Below are 19,905 nucleotides of genomic sequence, written 5' to 3' on the forward strand. Positions count from 1 at the left end.
AACTTGAATCAGCTCAGCTCCAACACGACGATTAGACCAAGTGAAGGAAACTCCAGATAAGTCGAAATCAATGAGACCCTCACCATTGATGAAGTCAACTAAGTCCTGTTTGCTATCATTTTGTATCTGGGATCCCCCAAATTTCTTAGATTCCATAAGAGGGGTATTGAAATCCCCCATCACCAACCAAGGAGTGTTGGGATAACGGCTTCGAAAAGAAGAGAGCTTTAGCCAAAATTTTCTCCTACAAACTTTATTATTGGGAGCATAAACATTGGATAGGATCCACGAGAACTCATCCCTTGAATGTTTAAACAAAGTAGCCACATGGTTACCATCATGACAGATAGGAGTGCCTTGAATGAACTGAGTATCCCAGAGAGTAACAACTCCCCCAGAAGCCCCATCGGAGTTGCTCCCTTGAGATTCCCAAAATTTAGAAAACTTAATTTTCTCCACCTTATCTTTCGACATTTTAGTTTCTTGAATAAGTAAAATATCCGGTCTATGATCCCTAGCAATATTACGGATTATGTCCTGTTTATGACTACTGTTAAGACCTCTAATATTCCAGGAAAGGATCTTCATTTCTTACTAGGAGAATTAAACAGACTATCATGGATCGTTTTCAGTGATCCATCCACTATGTTCTACATGCAATCCTGCTCTCTTTGCCACCTGTTAGATTTTCTCCCTACACTTCGAGGTGACCCACAGTTTGCCTTCCCTCTGTTGCGAGTAGTGACTCCAAGTTTCTGCTGTGACTTCTTTTTCTTCGACACCACCTTAGTATAGCTCATTTCTTCGTCAAATTCAATTCCCTCCAAACCTGTTGAGTCATCAACCTTCGGGGACTACAAGGTGTCCGGAATAACAACATTCTGGTCCAAGTCAAGGAAGTCACAGATAGAGTGTTGTGAAGAAGAGTCATCCTCAAGGATCTTCTTCAGATGACTGAACCCAAGATTACCGAACGATGACCCAAGAACCTGGAGAAAATTGCCGGTCTTTGAAGGTACATTCTTCCATATCCTTGAATCTATGGTGGTTCAGGGGTGAAAGTTCTCCATCCTCTAATTCCTCTACCAATTCCTGTTCTTCTTCATTTACAGCCACCACATTCCCCTTAGCTATCTCTTCTTCATCCTGAACAGGGGCCTCAGGAATAATCTTCGGATCTAAATCCTTAATCTCAAGGTTTTGATCTTCATGGATACTCTCTGTATTGTCTTCCTCCTGATCCGTTTCTTTCACTTCACTGTTCTGGCATGGTTGAACATTATTTTCCTTATTGATTTCGTGGCTCCCATTAGGCCCTTTCTGGTGCACAATTTCTTTTTTTCTTGTTCTGAGCTTTTGTGTCCACAAGTTTGGGTTTCTAGACAATAGGTCCTTTGTTGGAGTTTTTCTTAGTATTCTGAGGGCATTTCTTTGCCTAGTGGCCTGCCTTTTTGCACAAGAAACAAACGAAAGGTAACGATTCAAACTCAATAGTTTGAACTAACGTTCCCAGCTTCAACACCAGTTCAATTGATGAAGGAAGATCCTTAGATCTAGACACCCCCACACAAATCCTGGCATAGACCATTCTTTTCCTGGCAGGCGTCATAGGATCAATGGATAGTAGTTCCCCAAACACTCCAGCAATGCCCTTGAAAATATCTTCATGCCAATATTCCAGAGGAAGCCTTGACAACTTGACCCAAACAGGAATAGTTTCAAAAAAGGCATCAGACAAGTCCATATTCGGACCCCACTTCTTAAGGGTTAAGGAAGACCTCCCCATAATCCAAGGGCCACCACTAGGATAGTCGGAATATCCTCAGCGCATGAGAACGCAAAGGAGAAAAAACCCTGAGGAAGAGCTGAAACCTCAACTTGCCCTTTAATCTTCCACCTCTGACTAACAAAAATCCTCACCGAGTCAATGTTGGGTCTAGGCCTGGAGAACTTTCCAACAAGGGTGAGTGCCATGACATCAATGTTGTGGTCAATCACCTGGTCAGGAATAGAAAGAGCAACCTTATCGCTCACCTTATCACAAGTGACAGAGACAGGGGGAAAGGAAGACTTTCCAGTCGGCTTCACCCCGAATAAAGCTGCCCAACAATTATTCATGGTACTATTTAAAAAGGCACGTTCCATGGCCCCTGTGATAGGTTGGACTACTCGAGAAACCCGTGATGAAGACATATCATGAGGAACATCCACAGGGGGAACTCCCGATGGATTCTCATCTCCTGGGTCCACTTGAAAACCCGTTTTTGGGTCCCCACCATCTTCAGTCTCCGCATCTCCCTGGTTGTCCTTAGTGCCAGCAGATCCAGGGGATCTCGAGCTAGTTCCCTATGAACCCAAAAGGGACCCGCTAGGATCCGCAGAAGCATCGCCTGAAACCCTACCCTGAGCAGCCTGAAACCCTACTAGATGAAGATTGTTGTTCATTTGCCTTTGTAATTATAGTATCCTAGTTTGATTCCTCTAGTAGTATCTGTGTATACTGTATAGTGCTCACTGTGAAAAATAAAAATCAGTGAGGTTGCTGATATGAACTTGGTGACTTGTGAAATTAATCTTTTTTAACAATATCCATGCAATTCATGGGTCAGCGGGCCCTTCTCACAAGAGCATACTATTTGAGTGAAACCAAGAGAGTAACACCTAGCCTTGGGATAATGTACTTCGTATTGCAGATAGCTCTTTCTTTTGCTGGAATTGCAGTTGAACATTGTGCAGTATGGACCTTGTATATGTTATACTTCAATACACTTGGTCTGAAGTCTGGTAGCAGTTTTGATAATGATGATGGGACACAAAATATATAAACTATACCATATCAGATGCAACATCTGAACAAATATTGAAATAAATAATGGTTTTGTATAAGTTCAGTGATCGAAGTACACCTTGCCAATAACCAAAATGAGGTTTGATGCTCTCATGGTATAAGTATCCTAGTTGGTTTCCCCTATGAGTATCTGTGTATGATGCTACTATGAAAAATAAAAATCAGTGAGGTTGCTGATATGAATTTGGTGACTCGTGAAATTAATCTTTTTAAATATCCATGCAACCCATGGGTCAGTGGGGCCTTTTCAGAAGAGCATAATTTTTGAGTTGAACCAAGAGAGTAACACTTAGCCTTGGACTAATGTTGCTTGTTTTGTACAGCGGCTTCCCTTCTGTAGACTTTGGTTAAAAAGGTCTCGTGTCTTTGTTAGTCTTGACCTGTCAAACCAATCATGTATTTATGTAACTTTTATAATGTAGTGTATACATACCTGTCTCAGATGCTGATAAAGGGTGAAAGTATAATAATATGTCTAAATTTTTGCCTTTTGAAGCCTTGGACTGTAAGGAGTTGAGACTCTTCAGACAACAAAACTTGAGCTCAGTGACCCAAAAATCAATACATTAATAAGATATTGTGCTTGTGCTTTTATCCAAAATTTGAAAAGTTTGCTTAGTATTTTTCAAGATATTTAAGTTTAAAATTGTTCTTACTGTATGCGATGCACTTGTGACAAAGTGCCATTTGGTGCAAACTTTCCTTGATTTGCAAATGAAAGATTTCCCACCCCTGACCCTTGTTCTTTAGGCCTTGTCAACTCGAAGCTTTGTAGCATGACTGGTTTGAGCTGGTCCTCAATTGGGCAAATGGTGTCTTTGTTTTCCATTTCATTTTAGTCAGTGGGTAACCTTTTATGGTGTTCATATGTTTGATTGAACTCATCTATCTAGTAGTCTTTTTCTTCCGAGTTACTTTGTGCACATGCCTATTTTAAACTTTTCTTATGTATTTTTTAATTTCTAAATTGTTGTTTGTTCATTCATTAATACTAATGCCTCACCCACACATCCATTTTCTATTTTGTTTCATCAAAGTGTTCTTTTCTCTTTGCAGCTTTTCTCATATTACCATATGAGGCCATCTATTATTTTCCACTCGTTTTGTTTAAGTACCCCAGAAACTTGATCATAGTTGCTAACACTGGTGGATATGTACCTGTTTTTACTTATAAATTTTTGAAGGGCCTGAGGCTTTGATTTTAAATTTGCTGGTTATAAGAGATTTGTGGGTTCTTCAATTTGTTTTCATTTCACACGTGAGGTGCAGCTGTCCAAAACTTCACACCAGTATGGGCCATATCTATGGACTATGGGTATAACAAGTAATTTAAATAAAGCTATGGTGGTCTTCTAATTTCATAATTTTACATCTCACCACCCATCCTATAATGTATTAAGCGTGTCCCATCCTTCTATAATCATCCACTTGCACCATTCCTAGTTGAACTTCTTTTGAAAGTTAATGCCCAAAAACTTTTATTCTGCCACTGTTTTCAAAAGTTCTTTTGAAGATGAAGATCACTTGTTTCTTTTCTTGCCAAGTAGAGAAACCACGATCTTAATTTTGGTATGTTGACATCCTTGTCTATCTCCTTGCAAAAGATTTCTAGACCTTCAAGAGGTGCTTTAACATATGTATATCTTTTGCCATCGAGATAGATCATTAGTGTCTAGCAATAGTTTTACCACATGGTTAAGAGAACACTATCATGTCTAATTTGTCTATGCACTTTTCTAACTTGTCTTCGTTCAAAATATGTGGGTGACATGGGGCAATTGTGATTAATCTTGATATCACTAGTGAAGCATTTTGACAACCTTGCATGTGTTTGGATTATGACCTAGACTTAGTTTCATAGATTGTGGACTGTTCTGTATTCATCAGATACACCAAATTCTTCCATCCTTCTTACTCCAGAATTTTCTTCTTGGTACAATATCAAAGGCTCTTTGGAAGTTGACAAAACAATAATAATATTCTTGCTTTTGTTGTTCTAGGATTTTTCAACTGATTTTGTGAGAGTATTAGAAGTGTCAATTGTTGAGTGTTTTTGGCCTGAAATCAGCTTGAAATATGAGTTTCTTTTCATATGTTGCATCACTCTGGAACTTTTAATGTCAAAGGTCCTTTTGGATATTTTGTTGTGTTCATCTATCTATTTTTCATTTAACATATAAAAACATGAAATTAACGATGGGAATTGAAAAAATTGAAAAACCCACCCAAGGGGATTGTTCTATTTTAAGCTGCCATGTCTAGATCTTATCACCGTGTCATATCTTAATCTAGCAAACTAAGGGTTGGAGCCACTTATTTCAATGTGTCAAGGTCCACAGAACTCCGAAACCAAGCAAGGGTTAGACAAGTCCAGAAGGTACAACCAAATTACTTCCCAACGAGGCATAACCTAGTATAGAGTCTCAGCCTGATCAGTTGAGAGGTGTTGAAATCTGCAAATGAGCCAGTCATGGCTCTTCAGGGACAGCTGCAGTCAGGAAAACAATCTGTTGCCACAAGGGAGTCGCAAATTAATTAAGAAGAGTATGTCTCATTCTGTTGGAGGGGATGGTGCAGGCAGCATATCTGGTGCTTGTATTTAACTACAGTTAGCACCGAGTAACCACTATAAATTAAGCTGCCAAAACATATATGTTTGAGTTAATTATTTTCATTTTGAAAGGGAGCCCTTAAAGGTTGCAGCTTTTATTAGAGCCTTTAATTCATTTAGGTACACTCTTTTGGTAATATGGTAATAGAATCTTATCTTTTGCTGGCTATATATTGCTGTTTTTGCATTCATAACCGATTGATCATTGTTATGTTCTTCTGTATTTTCCCAACTATGAGTAAAGAACACATAATGCAAATAATTAGCTTTCATTTTTTCCTAAGGACTTGTTCTTGTTCATTCCTTTTAATCAGATCTATCATTTTTTTGTTCTTTCACTGCAGTGCTGTGGTATTGGCATTGGACAAAGCAGCAGTTGCTTCTTTCAGTTATTGTTCCACTTGCATTTGGTCTCCTCAAAAGATATGGCCAACCATTCATTTTCCTTGCGAATTTCTTTGCCATAAGTGTGAAATATGATCGCGATAAGTGTGAAATATGATCGTCACTTTCCATCTAGATCTTATCAATCATGTAAGGATATCAATATCTCCAAAATAAACAGCATTGCTAGATCTTCTTCAATGTTGGGTGGATGATAATTTGCATTACATTTTTCCATGTGCTCCACTAAGCATACATAGCTTTTTCCTTTAGTATTTTTGTGGAGCAAGTAACTATGTGCTTAATATCTTTCTTATTCCCTTCAATTTCCCTCATAAGCCTCATGGTTGGGCCTTTCACATAGCTCTCACCTCTGAAAGGGAATTTGGCTATGTTTTCAATGAACCTTCATGCTCTCCTGTACTATGAGAAGGAATGTTTTTGATTATATAAGCAGGGAAAGGGGCCCAATCCCAAAAGCTTTACAAAGAGAGCTTAAGATAAAACATTACATATTTAAACCAAAATGTAGGCACCTTGGCCCAAACAGCAGCCAAAGACACCAGCAAACAGCAAATCATAGAAAGGCACAACCTAACCAAGAAACAAACTAACTAATTAAAGTCCAATCTTCAGTAAGGGAGAGCAGAGAGTCATCCTGTTGTGACGTTTTCACACATCGCCCCATTGCAAATGGGGACCCATGTTTTTTTGCTCGTTTTGTTCGTTTTCGCTTTGCTTTTTCTAGGGTTTTGTTAGTTTGTTAGTTGTCTGGATTTAGGGTCAAGCCTTAGGGTTTTAATTACCGTCTTTTCGGACTAGAATCCAGTCGGTTTTGGGAGCTTTTTGATTTTCCTTTTCTAGAATGCAAATTTTGAATGCAATGAATTTGCCAGAATGGTCTAATTTTCAATTGGAATGTTGATGCAGAGCTTAAATTTGTCTAAGTGTTGAAGATGAAATGTGAATTTTTGTCCAATTGAATATTTTTGACCAAATTTTGACTTTTTTGAAGTTTGATCCTGGGCATTGGAATTGATTCGTTTTCGCCTCGTGAAGTGTTAAAATGTGAAAAATCTTGTTATTTTGGCCTGTAGGAGCAAAATCGCTCCTGTCCCTCAGTGAAGGACGGGAGCTCAATTTCAAATATCTCATCATCCTTGCAGAGTCCAGACAAATTTTACGTTTGAAGTGATGAAGAACGGCGAGATCTTTCCATTGAATATAAATTGAAGATTTTCATGAGCACAGAAATGCCTCCAGGAGGAAAATCGCTCCTGTCCCTCAGTGAAGGACCGGAGCTACAATTCAAATTTCGTCTTGTCCTTGCAAGATTTTGAAAGTTTAATGATTTGAGGACGTCCGAAGGAAGATACTTTGCCAAATGAATATAATTTGATATGCAAAAACGAAGGAGAATGACCTATATTGACCATATCGCTCCTGTCCCTCTCCAAGGGACCAGGGCGAGGTACCTTGTAGCTCTCGTCCCTCTCCCAGGGACCAGAGCGATTTCCTTCATTTTGCAAAATCCAGACAAAGGTCAAGGCAAGTTTACATTCAAAAACAAGGAAAAACATGAGATAAATGCGTTGAATATAAATTGAAGATTTTTGGGACGTCCATAACAGTGCTAATTGCCTAAATCGCTCCTGTCCCTCAGTGAAGGACCGGAGCTACAAATCCAATTTTGCTTTGTCCTTGCAAGATTTTAACGTCTTGACGATGTGAGAAGGTCCAAAGAGGTACATTTTATCAAATGAATATAACTTGAAGTGCTGTCGGGGAGATCAACAGGGTAGCAAGTCCGGCTTGAGTGAGGTCCTGATCCTGAAATTTGGCTAAGTCTGGAATGTCCTGATCCTGAAATTTGACTAAGTCTGGAAACTGAAAAACCTCCAAAAACTAGATTTTGCAATATAACTCCTGGAGGTCTGAAACCACTCTCAAACATCCTGAAAGTATATATGGAATATAACTTAAAGTATAAGAAAGAAGAAACATAGAAGGAAATGTCACTTATACTTAAATGTTATATTCCATTAAAATTGTCCTGAACGAGAGTGCGAAAAGTCAAATTTCGCTCGTGTCCCTCTCCAAGGGACCAAGGCGAATCGCTCGTGTCCCTCACCAAGGGACCAGAGCGAAAATGCTTAGTTGAGCCATTCCTGACCTTGTCTGGACGAATCGAGACATCAAAGGCATGGTGAAGGACGAAATGAGCATGATAGAACATCCAGACTTGATCAAAAAACAATGAAATGATGAAGTTTTGCCTAGAGGGTCAAATTCGCTCCTGTCCCTCACTGAAGGACCAGAGCGAAGTTCTTCATAAGGTACGATCTGGGCAAAGATCAAGCAAATTTTATGTTCGAAGGCAAGAAAGGAGGTCAATCGAACCCGTTGAAGACAAATTGAAGATTATCAAACGTCAACAAAGGACCAAAATGCTTAAGTTCGCTCCTGTCCCTCAGGAAGGGACCAGAGCGATTTTTGTTGTAGATGATTTTCTCGCCAAATTTCAACCGATCTCAAGGCATGAATGAATGAAAGGAGGCATTGCGAATCCGTTGAATATAATTTTCGAAGGTGATGAAGTGAAATGAGGCCCACAAGAGCAAAATCGCTCCTGTCCCTCAGTCAGGGACCAGGGCGATGAGGTACGTATCTTCCCACTTTTTCATTTTTGGGCGCTAAACAAACATTTTTTAAATTTATTTAAATGCTAGAAAAAAATCGATATTTAATTAAAAGCATTTAAATAGCGCATGGTATGTATTTATTAATTATTTTTTGCCTTTGTAAAAAATCGAAATTTATTAATTAAAAATAAAGGCATTTAATAATTAATTATTAATTTAATAAAAATCAAAAGGGAGCGCTTGGGTTTATTTTGTCAAGGTCGGCCTTTATTATTTATTTAAAAATCGTTTTAATTACTATATTTTGCAAAAAGTCGGCCTAAGGTCAATATGAAGGTGAGCGCCTATAAAGGAAGGTGTTTATTTCATTTTCACATCATCATTTATCATCTCTCATATGCAACTTGGAGAAGGCAAAAGAGGAGCGAATTTCATACAAAGGAGAGGCGAACTTGGAGTTTCTATTTGAGCGAAGTTGCCTAGGACGTCAAAGACATATCAAAGATGGCGAAATTGCTAACTTGAAGAGGAGATCACGTCCAAGACTTGAAGGGTGGCGAAGTTGATAAGAGGAACGGTCTTTTGAAGATCACATCAAGACTATCGAATTTTGATTTTTGCCTAGGCAAATTCCTCATTTTGCATTCTAGAGTTAAGCTCTCAAGTAAGGTATGGCAAGATCTCTTGTTTTAATTTCAAATTTTGATTGTCATTGCCTTAATTTTGAAATTTTGTTTTTCCTTAGCTCAGTTGTTTTTTAGGAAATGATTAATAAAGGACTTATCATTAAGTTTCCTAAAATTTGCTCTCTATCTATGTTATATATTGCAAAATCATGTTACTAATTTTGAAATGTTGTGTAGGCATCAAATGGAGGTCTCTTCAAGGAAAATCAAGCCGGATCAAGGACGGTCTTCGCCAGGACGATCAAGCCAGGACATGGACGACCTTCTTTGGACTAACATCATCAAGGGCAATCCAGCGTTCCAAGGCGAGGTACATCATCCTACACATCAAGGACAAAAGGAGTTAGAACAAGAGTTAATTAAAGATAGCCTCTCAACGACATCAAATTGAATATCTAGCAAGCTTCAAGTGTCAGATGAGGTGGCATCCCAGTCATCACTCCTCCAGTCAGTGAAGTCCACCTCAGCATGTCCAGATTCAATGTACTTAACTCATGGAAGGTGGCACAAACTTCGATGTACCTACCTCGGCTATCCATTGGTCGATTTTTCTAGAAGGGACATGTGTCCAAGCAATACAATTTTATCATTGGTCAAACATTAAATGTTATGTAATAGTTGTAACAAACCCTAATTAGGGTTTTCATTGTAAAATCTTGGCCATTGATCTTGAATTGATCTAAGCCATCAAATTGTATTGTGGGCACTATATAAGCCCAGGCATTTCATTTTGTAAAGGGGGAATTTTAGAGAATTAGAGAGAGTTGTAAATAGTTGAAAGTAGTTAGAGAGTAGAATAGGAGGACAAGGCAAGAAATTGTTGCCATTGATTGTAAACAAACTCCATTTTCATTGAAGTAATGGTGAAATATGTCGTTTTTCTTGCAATTTGCATGGTTTCTTGTTGAGTCTTCAATCTTAGATGGTAGATGATTAAATGAATGGAGGGAATGTGATTGATTGATGGTGGAATTCGTACATCCATACTACTAGCAGTTTGTTGATTGCAAATTTGCCTTGTGTAGTCGACTGGAATCGTTCAGCTTAAGCTCAATTTCAATTTGTCGCCTCTTCATTGATATGCATCAACTTGGATGGTATCTATGCCTGCGGTGATGATTTGAACATCATAAAGCTCCCTTAGAAGATCGCACTAGTCTTGTGTAGATGTTCCATTGATGTCAAAACAAGATCTAGTTAGAGTTTCATCAAAAAATCAATCATTGCTCCTACATTCTTAGTATTAGGATTAGATCCTCTCTTTGCCCTTATCCTTTTTCCATTTTTTTTAATCTAAGTTAGTAAGAGCCTGTGTCCAGCAAAGCAGATCGGAAGTTCAATGTAAGTCCCCTTGTGATTCCAGCAAATCACATCATACCACTAGAGCTTGTCCACACGTGGAGACCCCACTAAAAGAACCTTGGAGTCTACCTAACTGATCCTTTACGCGAATCTTCAGCAGTTAGAGACTATTTTCTCAAGAGAGGATAAGATGCCTTTAGGTATTTTATTCTGTGTATGATTGTGTACAAAATACACGTCAACACATCCCAAGCTGTCTTATCCTGAACCTGCTTCTCTTTCTTCTTCTTATCTCCTGCTTCCAGAGTGCCATTGGTGTTCCCTTTTTTCTTTCTCAGTTTTTTGATTTTGGACTGTCCAGAGACAGTACTAATGACCTAAGTCACCAGGTTCGGCCGAATTTGAACCTTGAAGTTCGAAATTCGCCGAACTTGAAACATTCCCTAAAAATTCGAATAAATTCGAATAAAAAATTAGGGCTGGCGGAAAGCGTTTTTTTTGCGCCTTTTTTTTGGGTGTTTTTGTTGCCACGGACGGAGTTGCAGTCACGGATGGAGTTGCAGTGACGGCCATTGCTACCCGCCACGGACGGAGTTGCAGCCATGGGCCACGGCCACTGCTACCTGCCACGGACGGAGTTGCAGCCATGGGCCACGGCCATTGCTACCCTGACCCGACGTCGCCCACGGTTGACCTGCACAACCTCTGCCGAGTCTCGACCTGCACAGGTAGGCTTCGACTTCTCTCTTTTTTTTTTAAATTTTAGGTTTAATAATTAAACAACATTATAATTAATTTTTTTTAGGTTTATTATTTATTTATTTATAATGTTTATAATGTTGTTGAATGTTATTATTATATAATTTATAATTTTATATTAATAGTTTATAATTTTATATTATATATTTTTATATTTTTTTAATTTTTTTTAGGTTTAATATTTTTATAAACAATTTAATAATGTTTATTATAAATTTTGTTATTATTTATTTAATAATGTTGTTTATTTAATATTTTTTTAGGTTTATTATTTATTTATAATGTTTATAATGTTGTTGAATATTATTATTATATAATTTCTAATTTTATATTAATAGTTTTTAATTTTATATTATATATTTTTATATTTTTAAATTTTTTTTTAGGTTTAATAATATATTAATATTATTATTATATTACATATATTTATTAAAAGTTTTAAAAAATTACATATGGCGAATTTAATTCGAATTTTATACATTTCGAATTTTTTCCGCATCGAACTTCATTCGAATTTCAAAGCTGTCGAACTTCGAATTCGAATTTGAACCTGGTGACTTAGCTAATGACTACTTTCCTCATAATCCCACTGGTCACTGAAATCGGTATTCCAATAGCAAGATCCATTTTCTGCATTCTTCCCTGGTATTCCCCAATGAGGCTGTAGAGCCCTTTCTACTTTTCTTTGCAACCTTTACACCGATTCTTACTAACACTTTTTTTCTATATCTCCTCCATTCTAATTTCAAGAGTCTCTAAAATAGCACTAAGAATGTCCAAAGACAACTTCTGAGAAGGAATTTTATCTTTAGCATTGAAAAATATTTTCTTCTAAGGGGCCAGTGACCTCACCTCCTTGTTTCTGATGTCCCCACTATGTTCAACATCTATATCTTCTTCACTGCCAGTAGAATACTTTTCCAAGGAAGTTGGATCCATCTTGCCAATGTGGTTTCATTCAGCACATATATCACCTGCAACTACTTTATTTCTCACATAACCTGAAGTACTTGTAACTTCACCATTATCTCTGTATCTTATCTCAACATTGTTGGCATTGCATGAGTCTCATTTATTACCATCCTTTGTCCATCCACGAGCTTAGCTCCAGCAGGTCTGTCCCATGTAAAATGAAAACACTGAAAATTTCATTTCAAGATCCATCCTATTAGCACTAACTAATGTCTCTGAGAAGTAACTTTAAGATAGTTACATCCATTTATTTTCCTGTTTTTTCCTTACATCCTTGTGAATTCTCTTCAGATATCTTGATCATGCCAATCTCTCACATGTCATCGAACTATTAACTCCAAAAGAAAATCTGCCCTCTTCTCACCTGCAGTAGCTTTCTACAGTGTATGGTATGAACTATGAATTGATTGCACCTATGACCTCTCCTTGCTTAATTAACAATGGAAAATTATATGCTTCTTTGGCAGGCCTTCAATGAAGATATTAGATACTTTTCTCCCATTTAATGTTTATACCATATCACTCAGCAGTTTCATGAAAGGATTTTATCGATGTCCAGATTGTGCAAGACCCCAGTCTTATGATCTTGTCACTTTTTGTCTGAAATGAAGGAATTTTAAACCCTACAATCATGGCATTCAATGAGATCAATTCACATGCATTGTTAATGCTTCCATGTTTTGCTTACATGTCATGTCAATGTTCTATGTCATGATATTTTTTTGAAAATTATTAAAGTATATTAAAAAAATTGGCGTCTTCAAGTACTTTGTCTCCTATTTTTGAAAATTAGCCGTATCGGTACCAGTACCAGTCTCAAAGTCTCCATGTACCCCCGTCTCCTGGCAACCTTGGAATAAAGTCATGGTTACTGAGAGATGCATCTCCTAACCCCTGAGATGTGTCTCCAATATCGGGGATGTCTCCAAAAGCTTCCCAATGCATAGGGTGCTTTCGGCCACATCTCTGAAGTCTCCCAACCAGAAATTGACGTCTCCTGCCAAATAAATTAGGTGCAAAATGTGGTAAACATGGGGAAAGAACTAATAAGGGAACCATGCCGTAGGAAGACAAAAATCCATGCAAAGTTATGGTGATCGGATCTACTGACATTGTCGACTTTTTGAGAGGGACATAAACAGTTGTATGACTGATTTCTTGTCATTGCAATGGTAAAAAGAGAAATTGCCTTACTATTTAGCTGACAATATTGAGTGTGCTCAACACCCATATTACCTTACTTTTACTGAATTTGCTATGGTACCAGCAGTATAAGCAATTTTAATTTCAATTTTTGTTCAATTTTAAAGATGTTAAACTTAACCACTGTTCTTGTTTACAAAGTTCTATATCATGGTATTTTCTGGAAATTATTAAATTATATTAAAAAAATTGGCATCTCCAAGTACCCCTCCCCCTCGGTCTCCTTTTTTCCAAAATTAGCTGTACCAGTTTCCAACGTCTCCGAGTACCCTTGTCTCCTAGTAACCTTGAATAAAGTCCTATGGATTTGGATGTATTAGATTTTATTCATTTTCTTTAAAATCTAATAAAGTAATTAGAGATTATCTAAATCACACTTTGCCAATTTTTTCGCCTAGCACAAACAATTCAATTGTAAAAGGTAGTTGTCTATAATGCCCATGAAGTAGCTGTTTCCTTGTAAATAAAAAGAGATGTATTTGAATCAGTCAAATATAAAGAATTGTATTTGAATTTGAATAAAAGTATATATTTTGAATCTATACAAGTAGCTGTTTGTACGAAATGGTCACAAAATAAAAGAAAAAATTACGAATAAATTATCCCATAGAATATAAGGATCATTCTTGTCCTGAAAAGGAGGTATAATAAAGACAAATAAAACTGCTTTTTGGTAGTGTACAAAAATTTCTATGCCGGTGGATTAGCAGTTTCATTTATACTTAATATTTTTGCATGGTATTAACATTTAAAGCTTACTGTTGTAAATATTTGCAGGATGGAAAGCAAATCCTGTTGAGTTTGATTCAGTCTTCAATAGAAGCAGGCACACATTTGCTTTTGGGAGTCCAGATATTTTGCCCATCTTCTGTGGTGGTTTAAACCACTGCAGCTGGAGTTCTTATCCACATGAATATGAAGATTTTGCCACAGGTTAGTATAATTATGATATTTGAATTCTTTACAGAAATCCAGATTCTTTCATTTTTTTTTTGTCTTAAAAGCATTGCTAGCATATTCAACAAGTAAGATTCCATCCAAGGTGTAGATGTGGTTATGATTGAGAATCTTCTAAACTAGATTTTGATTTTAGGTCTTCACTATACAATTGGACATGAAGTTTGGTTTATTGTTCTTTTCTTTTGAGCAATTCATTCTTATGGCAGCATCTTCTTTGCTTTATTTTTGATGTTTCTCCACATGCCTCTTTGTACAAAAATCAGTATTTTCTGCTTCATAATGCAAGTAATACTATTTCCAAATTTTGCTTGCTCTGTTTCTAAGTCATAGCATATGGTTGGACTTGTAAAACTATGCATATACCATAGTTTTTCATATAGGTGAAAAAATTAAAAAAATGTAAACCATTAGGCCAATTTCAAGCTTTGATTTGTGAATTTCATTTATGCACATTTTTTTGGGTCCCTGAAAATATAGAAAAAATGATCTTGTTTGTTTGAATGACAATTACTTGTTAAGGCCTGAAATAAATCTTAGATCACACAAATAGGCTCAACTTAATTCATTGAAATATTTCTCTATTGGTTGAGCAACAGATTCTTAAATAGCATGCTATGCCACAATTATTTTAACTATTCAGCATCTTGAAGCTTGTCCTGGCATTTTGTTTAAAATAATCTATTGATATCTCTCTATGATGATAGTGTTTGGTTTGGCATGGATTTTGAAAAATGCTTGAGGTTATAAATCTGATAAGAACTGTTCTTGTGTTAAATGATATTTTTAGTGGGTCTGAGTGTAATTTTTTGGAGCTATTGGTTAGGTATTTGAATTACTTTGTAACATGCTAGAAATTTAAAAGAAACATTAATTCAAATGATCTAACTGAAACGAATGTAACCGTTGCAAATATAGCCGTTATCATAAACATTACAAGTAACATGAAAGGAAGAGACTTTTTTTTTAACAAGGATAACGATAACTGAAAGTAATTTCATTGAACTAAAATCAAACATATATGTAAGATAAAGAAATAAATAACATTGCATGAAATAAAAGAGAGAAAGGGTTTAGAGAGTACTTTTCAACTAATGCTAAAATTCTGAACTTCAAAACTCTGTCATGATACTGGTGAGGAGGGAAAGTATCATTAGGGCGCTTTTCCGCCCAACCACGGACTATTTAGTCCCTCGTGCCATATCCATCTAGATTGGCTTGGCCCTTCACATAGAGGTAATGGAAAAAGAGAACTCAATGCCATCTAAGACTTGGTGTTAGGACCTACACGCATTAGTCGGTCATACACTAAGGGTAACTCCCTACTAGTATGACGCTTCTGACTAGAGGTGTATCTGGTACTAAAGATCAGACTAATGCATGCATTACGCAACACCACCTTGGCCAAGGTTTTACACTGTAAGCACGAATTAACGCGTTGTCAATGATCTCACCCTTCTCGGCAATAAGTCTAGGTTCTAGGAGTTCAACTGAACTCAAATGGGAACTAAGGTCAAACTTGCGTTTAGCATTCATTTGTAACAATTTAAGTACTCTAAAATGTTATCATTGATTTCTTTCTCATTCAAGACTGCAATGATTTATGTTATTTCAACTGAATCCTTGGCTTGGGAAAATAGGGGCATAAGAGCCGCCAGATTGTACGCATAATTCCTAAGTATGGAATATAACTTTGCCGAAAATGTCTCTGCTGTCTTGGCCTCTTAAGAGTGACCTCCCAATAGTGATGCCAACTGCATCAAGTACAATGGTGCTCTTCTACCCACTGCCTTCCTAGGCTAGGGTATAGGTTAATTTCTTAAACTAGAGAGGGTAATCTCAATTAGATAATTTTATCTTAGAGCTGTCCTGGCTTTCAGTCTAAGAAAGTTCTGAATAATCTTGAATAAGAGGTCAAATTCTTCATTAAGTTGTCTCGGGTATGAACACCCTTCCATTGAATGGTATGAGTCTGCACTGCTATGCTGAAATATGCTTACCAGTACATGTTAAGGTACGCATACACGAACACATGAGCACAAATACCTTCACATATACGTCAAGTATTACCAGTTATAAACCACACTGGTACATACTTGGCGGTATAAGTCAAAGTACGTGTACAAGTGTGCACCTGTACCCGCACCTTCACATGTACGATGAGTATTTTCGGGTGCCTAAGATTTAAAGTTTAGTCTACTTAAACAAACTTAACAACTGCCCTATCCTTTGAATCACAAAAACCCAAATTTCATGAAGGAGCAGAAATTCTGAGGATAAGATTGTTGTTTCAGTCTCTAGTTCAACTAGGAATACATGTAATCTAACATATAGACCTGCAGTTGTTTATACATAAATTTATCAACATTTAGAGATATATATGCTCACTTAAAGGCGTATTACTATATCTATACATAGACCTGTTGTTTGCTGTAAGATACCAGTTATACTTGCTATACTTGAAGAAGAATTATAGCCCCTAACTGGGTGGCATAACAGCAGAATTTCCATCATAGAGGTATTTGGATAACCATAAGAAAAACATACTCTAGCTGTATATACAGCTGGAAACGTATATTTTATATGCTTATAAGACATACAGGAAGAAGAATGGTTCAACTTCCAGACCCTTCTTAAATTCAAACAGTAATAATTCTGGTTTCTTACAAACAGCAAGAAGAATGGTTCAAACTCCCAAACCCTTCCTAAATTCAAACAGTAATAATTCTGGTTTCTTACAAAATATTGCAGATACAATACGTATTTTATTTTTAATAGCATAAGGGTTAACCCTTACCCACTTTCAAACTCTTTCAACATTCAAACCATAGAATGCAATTTACCTCAAAAATTTTCAAGACATAATAAAGATAACATTTCTGCATTTTGTGATTTTCCTCTATCTATTTTTTTTTTGAAACATAAATACGAATAGGAAGAAGAGTATGACAAATTTGCAGGATATAAGCCAGATTTACATGACCTGTGAGATGAAGAATCACATCAATATGTATTCCAGTGCCTCCTCTTTCCAAACCCCTACTCCAGGAAACGTGGAGCAGAAAAATGGTGATTCCTAGCAGTAATAATGAAATAGCAGAGCCGAACTTTGGTAAAAACGCGTAGCAAACCCTTATTCCTAGCCGTCGAAGAAGAAGAAGAGAATGAAGTGAAGTGTATTTTTTCTTTCTCAATCCGTTTATGTATTCCCCCAAACGTTTTTCCTCCTTGATTTGCCCTAATACCAGGCATCTTTCCAAACCGCTCCAGGAAAATCATGCCATACTCATGACTCTAGCTTCACGCGTTCAGCATTTCCTTGGCTTCTTGAAGAAGCTTTCTCTTCATCATGCCCGTGAAAAATATCTTCTCTCTCGATGTATTAAGGAAGTGCTTTTATTTTTAAACTTTTAGTTTTATTTTCCTCAAATACCCGATAAAGCATATACCAAGGTTGTGTGAAAAAATGGTTTTAATTTGCATTACTTTATTTTTTTAACAAACCTCCTATAAGCCCGATAAAATATTATAACTTGCTCATTAACTGAGAAATATGTAATGAGCTTAGTGTTAAATAAGATAAAAATGTTTTATTAAAAACTTATTTCCTCTCAACACTATCAAAATATTCCAAGCCAACTCACCTAGCGACTTTAGGAGAGATTAATTACATGTCTCCCCCTCTCATATCATTTACTTGATTTATTGAGTTGCCAATTAGAGTTGGCTAATATAAATTTATTTTATTAAAATAAACCTTGTCTTGCAATATTATTAATTGATTTAAATATACATATTCATTTATATTTATATATATACGACCCATACATCTTATGTATACTTGATTGTAGAAGTACGTATACGACCATGTATACGTACTCCCGTACCCAGGTATTCACATAGGATATATATTTAATATATATATCTTATGTATACCTGACTGTGGAAGTACGTATACGACCAAGTATACGTACTCCCGTACCCAGGTATTCACATAGGATATATATATATATATATATATATATATATATAAAGAAACATTAGTAACGGCTAAATTTGATTAATAATTAATTAAATGATAATAATTAATAATTACCTCGAGAAGCGACAAAACCTAGGGTTATAACCCTAAACTCTCTGCACTGACCCTCTAGGTTACCTGGCACAATGGCTAACAAGGTTTGACAAGGTCAACATAAGTTTACCTGACTCAGGTTAGGGTTTTCAGACGACGTTGAGTTCTTTCTTTCCCTTACCTCCCGACTTGATGATACTTTCCCTCCCTTCGCGGAGGACGACGGTCTCCTGCACACACTTGGTCAATGAAATCAGTTAGATCCAAATCTTGTCCAGTTCTGACAATTAATAATTCATGACAAAAGTAAAACATTATATCATATTGTTAACTATAAATTCTTCAATTAATCAATCAAAGTCCATCAAATCATCATTGAAAGCATAATTGTCACCATTCACATATGCATAATCATCTGAACATATCCATCAATTAAAGCATGAAACTAGGGCACATTAAACATCTTACAAGTATATCAAAAACTGCACTAGGGTTAATATGTATTAGGGCGTAAATACTGCACATAATCAACTAGGGCACAAGTGGGATGTAACAACTTTATCATTTATTTCTTTAATTTGAATTACTGGATTCTGAAATTCTACATCCTCCCAGAAACTGATGAAGACCTGTTGTGATGATCAAATTAAACATGTCAAAAACTTTGGACGGGTGCAACAAGTGTCTTATAACAAAGTAACAAAACCAATTTATAGGATTTTGGTTTCAGCAACGTGTGATCAATGGGACAAACAGTTTTATTACAGGCACCACCTACACAATGGCTCTCGATGTGGATGTAGAGGAAGGGTTTATTAGCACAACCAGAGGTCTTCATCAGGGAGACCTGCTCAAATCCTACTTAGTAGTTCACTCTCGATGATAAGAATTGTTGCTTCATTAAATGATATTTCAGTGGGCCTGTGTGTAGTTTTTCTTAGGGTTATTGGGTAAGGGATTTGAATTAATTTATTACTTGTTTCTTATTGGATTTTGAAATTCTAATACCCATCAGAAACAAATAAAGGCCAGTTGCGATGGTCAAATTAGACATGTCAAAAACTTGGGACAGGTGCAACAAGGATATCATAACAAAGTAACGAATTCCATCTATAGGATTTTGGTTTCAGCAAGTTGGTGAGTGATGGGACAATCAGTTTTAATACAGTCACTGTGGTTCTTAACTGGGATGTAGCAAAAGGGTTTAACATAACAAGAGGGCTTTGTTAGGGAGACCTTCTCAAACCCTACTTAATAACTCACCCGTCAATTCGTAGAGGGCAAGGAATGAGGAACAATCCATGATCTTCCTGCTACAGAATAGTGTCAGTGATACTCTAATTTTTACTTGACTGATGACAAATTGCTGTTTTTGCGTCTCATGCTCAGGGAAATGCGAATAAATTAGCAATTTGTTGCAAAAATACCAGCTGGGATCTGATCAACTGGTAAATTCATAAAACAAA

At 36.6% G+C, this 19,905-nt stretch overlaps 1 protein-coding gene across 3 annotated transcripts in view; it reads left to right on the plus strand.

Moving 5' to 3' along the window:
* LOC131030393 (GPI ethanolamine phosphate transferase 1) overlaps window positions 1-19,905 on the plus strand; it is a 246,115-nt gene that overhangs the window by 35,829 nt on the left and 190,381 nt on the right. For all 3 annotated transcript variants that reach the window (XM_057961198.2, XM_057961200.2, XM_057961197.2), the window contains exon 3: window positions 14,185-14,340. In XM_057961198.2, coding sequence (XP_057817181.2) covers window positions 14,185-14,340 — 156 coding nt within the window. The remainder of the gene's footprint in view (window positions 1-14,184; window positions 14,341-19,905) is intronic.

Source organism: Cryptomeria japonica, chromosome 7 (assembly GCF_030272615.1).
Source record: "Cryptomeria japonica chromosome 7, Sugi_1.0, whole genome shotgun sequence".
NCBI lineage: Eukaryota > Viridiplantae > Streptophyta > Pinopsida > Cupressales > Cupressaceae > Cryptomeria > Cryptomeria japonica.